The sequence below is a fragment of the Mus pahari genome, chromosome 5, assembly GCF_900095145.1.
Source record: "Mus pahari chromosome 5, PAHARI_EIJ_v1.1, whole genome shotgun sequence".
Taxonomy (NCBI): Eukaryota; Metazoa; Chordata; class Mammalia; order Rodentia; family Muridae; genus Mus; species Mus pahari.
Window position 1 is genome coordinate 53,452,715 of NC_034594.1, and position 4,806 is coordinate 53,457,520.

The 4,806-nt window shown below is 51.5% G+C and overlaps 1 protein-coding gene across 1 annotated transcript; it reads right to left on the reverse strand.

Moving 5' to 3' along the window:
• Nucleotides 1-768: 768 nt before the first annotated feature.
• On the reverse strand, nucleotides 769-3,891 carry Cryba2 (crystallin beta A2). The gene is made up of 5 exons (XM_021198864.2): nucleotides 3,825-3,891; nucleotides 3,468-3,632; nucleotides 2,670-2,811; nucleotides 1,353-1,495; nucleotides 769-971 (listed from the first exon to the last, which is right to left on the reverse strand). Exons 2-5 carry the CDS (start codon nucleotides 3,626-3,628, stop codon nucleotides 824-826), a joined length of 594 nt encoding a protein of 197 aa, XP_021054523.1. The 5' UTR covers nucleotides 3,629-3,632; nucleotides 3,825-3,891; the 3' UTR covers nucleotides 769-823.
• Nucleotides 3,892-4,806: the final 915 nt, after the last annotated feature.

Genomic DNA, 4,806 nt, shown 5'->3' on the forward strand with positions numbered 1-4,806 from the left:
AGAGAGAGAGAGAGAGAGAGAGAGAGAGAGAGAGAGAGCCCTGTTTGCAGGTAGATGTCAAAGTTTAGTATCATAGGAGATACAAGTGATTGGTCTTTTCCAGGAAAGGAAAGAAAGAGAACTATTGAAAGACACTGGCAGGTCTCCCTGGCTGGCTGGAAGCCAGGGTGAAGATGCAAACTGAAGATGGCCCAGATGGTGTGTGGGGCAGGGGGAGGGGAGAGGAGAGTTGCAGGACCAAGCAGAGCTTTTGAATACATCTGATGATATTCCATTCTACATGATGGTTCCTGGTCCAGAGAGTATGTGGTGGCTGAAATTCAGCTGTGGACCCTTCTTTAGGGTGAGGTTGTTGATCTATCTAGCAAATGGCAAAGGCACCATCTGGGCTTTCAATGCTTTGTACTATATTGATGGGTCTTTCCAAGGGCAAGATGAGGAACTGGCTCCATGTTATTGGATCCTACAGCTCTTGCTAGCTGTTCCCCTATAGACCTTTAAGAGTATATGCATGCTCATCTAAGTTAGGTAAGGTTCTGGGAACTTATGAGAGCCCTTGGTTGGAGGGAACAATCCTCAGAAGTGTAAGAATGGAGGTTACTTAGCTCAAAAGCACAAAGTTCTAGATTCTATCACACAGGAGAGCTCATGCACACACAAATGCACGCACACACACACACACACACACAGAGAATGAGAGAGAGAGAGAGAGAGAGAGAGAGAGAGAGAGAGAGAGCAAGACACCAAGAAAGAGGCAAGAGGGGCAGGTAGATTCTAGAGCTTTTATTGAGAATCTTACTGGTGGTGACTGGGAATGTGGAACCTAATGCTGGACTCTTCGAATGGACTGCAGCTGTCCAGTATGGGCCTGTGTGCCAAAGTCACTGTAGGTACGAAACTCCCCGCTGTGCCGGTCCCGTTCTAAGACATACTGGTAACCTCGGTAGCCAGGATACTGGTAGGCCACCCACCTAGGCCAGCAAAGAAGAGGGCAGTGAGGAGGCTCTGCGGCATTCCCACCTGTGTGGTCCCACCAGTGTCTGCTTTTCCAGCTAACAGCCAACTACAGAAACATTGTTTCAGCTCCTCTGCCTTTTGCTCTGTATCTTCCTGCAATCTGTCTGAGCCTGGTTTCTACGTGCACCCTTCATTTCCTCCTTACTCAACCCCACCCCTCCACATCCCACCACACTCCCCTGGCTCTTGGTCTATATTGCCTCTTCTCTTTCTATCCTCTCACCTCCTCCCGGTCTCTCTGTTAGCCTCTAGCATCCTCCCTCACTTCCCCATCTTCTCTTTCATTCACACAGGCTTCCCACTCTTCATGTTGTCACTGCCGCCCCAGGACTTACGCTCCAGAGCTGACTTTGAGGGAACCCACATCTTTGCTGGTCCAGCCCATGGAAGGCAGTGATGGGTAGTCATCATTGAGTTCAAACTTGCAGCCCTGGAAGTTTTCCCCCTCAAACAGTGTCACGCGGCTGTCACTGTGGTTCTGAGACACAGAAATGGGTGGGGGCGGTTTGCGGATAGATCAGGCCCTCCAAAGTGGTGTTCAGGAATGCAGTCTTCACCCTAGTAACCCACTTGCTGCTCAGCACACGTCATGCTGCCTCTTAGGCATTTCGGGAGTTTCCAACTGGACTGCTCAGAGAATCTACCTGGATCCTACCAAGATGTTGAGTAAGGTGTGACGCCTAGAGACTTCCTGGAGATTCTTTGAGGTCAATGCTAAAGGGACTCCTGTGACAGGAACCTTTTTATTGTAGTAGTCTCTGTTTTGTTTGTGGTAATGGGAATCAAACCCAGGACCCTGAGTATGCTAGGCTGGCCTTCAGTTTGTGATCCTTCTTCTCCAGTCTCTAAAGTAGATGGAAAATAGGTGCAAATACCACTATCTTTCTCTGAACCTATTTTTTAGGAGGAAATCATGAGTTCTGAGAAAAAAAAATGTTGAGCCCACTAACCAGGACATTTCTCTCAGGGTCTCATTGACTCCCCAACTCAACTCCTTGCTCAGATCCCAATCGATGCCTCCCACAGATCGAGACTCAGCTAAGGGGTGCTGAATGGAACAGCCAGAACAGGTGGGCATGGCAGTTTGGTTGCATCTGGCCTCTCTAACACAAGATTCTTCCTCCTAGGGGACTTGGTCCCTCACAGCCTCTTGGAACAGATAAGGTGGACAGGGTTGGGTCCTCTGGTATTCACCAGCAGCCCCAGGACTCACCAATACCTAACTGAGAACCAATGTAGAGTGAGGACCTCCTTTTGGGGATGGACAGATACACGCACACATACACACACACACACACACACACACATCACTATAAGCCTCTGAACTGCATTTTCTAAGACTGGGCATGGGGCCAACAGTAGCCATGTCAGCCTTCCGGGGCTGTGTGACATCCTTACACCTGTGGTGGATTGAAACAGAAGGACCCCCAGCATGCTCAGAACCCACTGGTCTTTTGGTGCTGTCCGTGGTGCTGATGCAGGGCTATGTCCACAAATGCCACTACCACCCAAGAGTTTATTCATACATCCTGGGGGGGGGGGGTAGGTATTTCAAAGCACCTCATTTGGTTGGGACCTGGAGCTTGGCGGCAGGAGATGGGAGGTTGGGGTGGGTATAGGGGGTGGGGGTTGGGGAAGTTGGCTGTGCTCACCGCACAGAGCACTGGCCTGAAGGACAGCAATTGGTTGCTGTGGTGGCCGCTGCTTCCGCTCCAGGCACTCCAGCAAGGATAGTCTCCCTTCTCTAGAATGAACTGCTGTCCCTGGAAGTCTGGGTACTCGAAGGCCACCCATCTGATAAAAAAGAGAAGAGGAACTAGGATGCATCTGCTCAGTCTCCCTCTCCTCCATCATCACCCTGTTTGCTAAGGTTGAAAAGATCCAGGGACTCAAACTATTTCTCCAACGCTAAACCATTCCCCAGATACACCCAGCTCCTCTGGAAACTGAAAGCCCCAAACCCGGCATCTCTGAGCTAGAAAGGGCTAGGCTTCCCATTGATGACACACGGTTAGAAGGGATGTTTCAGGGTACAAAGGTCGCTGAACCAGTGACTTTCTTCTGGGTTTTATGTGACTGCATATGCAGCCAACCGTTCTCTGTACTGCTATAGTGGCAAAGGAGTCTCTGCTATCTTCGGGACCCCAAGCTGGCTTCTAGGATACCCAGATGGGCAGAGCACAAAGGATCTGTCTCCACAAAGCCACCTGACTTTGCACAAAGAAAAACGTGGAGGTTTCAGGGCGGCCCCATGATTGCTTCTTGCCTTTGTCTTGGGGGGGGGAGGGTTGGGAGTACTGGAGAGGACAGAGATTTCTCTCCTTGATGAGTCTGTCTACGGCGCACTGGAGTGTAGGTTGAAATCCTGGGCTCTGACTTTGGGTAGGGTGGGAGGGAGAAAAGCCAGAAAACCCCTAAATTGGCCCATTAGCCACAGCAGGATCACTCACGCGCCATTTTCCACCTTGACTGAGCGCACCCTGCGCAGGGCTCCCCGCTCAGAGACGTTGGCACAGTCGCTCAGTAGCCGGCAGCGACGACCCTGGAAGTCCTCCTCATCCCAGAGTGTGAGGCAAGCGGGCGCCGGACCCGGCGCTGGGGCGCTGCTCATGTCGCTGCAGATATGAAGGCAGGATCACTGCCTAAATTCTCGGGAACACTCTACTTAGTCTAAGCCTGCCTATCCCCAGTAGGGTGTGAGGAATCTAGGGTCTGGATCCGGACACAGGCTGCCGCTGTGCGGAGTGGGCGTGAGGGGAGATTCCCTTGTTACTCCCTCCCCCCCCCCCCCCCGCGCCAGTACTCACCGAGAGAGTGAGCACCTCACCGACGGAAAATGGAGAGGCTGCGCGCGAGCCTAGTGTTCGCTGCTTTATAGTCAAGTCTGGCTGCCTCTCCCTGTGGAATCCGGATGGGGTGTGCAAGCTGAGTCAGCTGGCAGGCTTTGGTCAGCTCTGGTCTGCATAGGCAGCAGAGTCACCGATCTGGTCCCAGCCCGCATGGATGACAACGGAAAGTGCTGAGGTGCACATCGCGTGTCTGCCGGAGCCCAGGCTGACTCTGCGCTTTCTTTCACCGTGGTCTAAGCCTGGTAGAGACTCCTAGCCTAGGGACAGAACAAGCAATCCCTGGCACAGACTCTCGGGGGTGACCCTAAACCTAGGGTTTAGCCTTTTCTTTTCTTTTTTCTTTTCTTTACTTTTCTTTTCTTTCTTTCTAGAATTATTTATTATTATATGTAAGTACACTGGAGCTGTCTTTAGACACACCAGAAGAGGGCATCAGATCTCATTACGGATGGTTGTGAGCCACCATGTAGTTACTGGGATTTGAACTCAGGACCTTCAGAAGAGCAGTCTTACCCACTAAGCCATCTCACCAGCCCCGGTTTAGCCTTTTCTAAGCCTGGCCCAGCACAGTTTTTAACAAGGTCAAAACTCTCTAGGTGAAGATCTTGCTTTTGGGAAACACTAGGGAAGAGGAAGGGAAGACCCTTCCTTCTCTAAGGAGGCTGCGCCAAGGCCCTCGGGCCTCCTTTGCACCATTTTCTTCCTGAGCGGAGCTTCCCAAGGAGTCTTCTCTGGCACTGAAGTCGAGACCAGGCCTCGCCGCCAGGCGGCACTAAACCCAGAAAAGCACCTGGGAGCGCAGAGCTTCGGTTTTGTTTTGGTTTGGTTTGGGTTTTGGTTTTGGGGTTTTTGTTTTTTGTTTTTTGTTTTTTCCTGGGTTTTAAGAATACAAGTGCCGCCGCGCCTTTAATCCCAGCTCTTGGGAGGCAGAGGCAGGCGG

Bases quoted from the DNA above. Each gene is read 5' to 3' on its own strand.
- Cryba2 (XM_021198864.2), bottom strand. From the start codon at position 3,628: ATGAGCAGCGCCCCAGCGCCGGGTCCGGCGCCCGCTTGCCTCACACTC. The intron at 2,812-3,467 runs GTGAGTGATCCT...CTTTTTTATCAG, and splicing joins GTCAAGGTGGAAAATGGCGC to ATGGGTGGCCTTCGAGTACC. The intron at 1,496-2,669 runs GTGAGCACAGCC...TCTGTGTCTCAG, and splicing joins TCAGGCCAGTGCTCTGTGCG to AACCACAGTGACAGCCGCGT.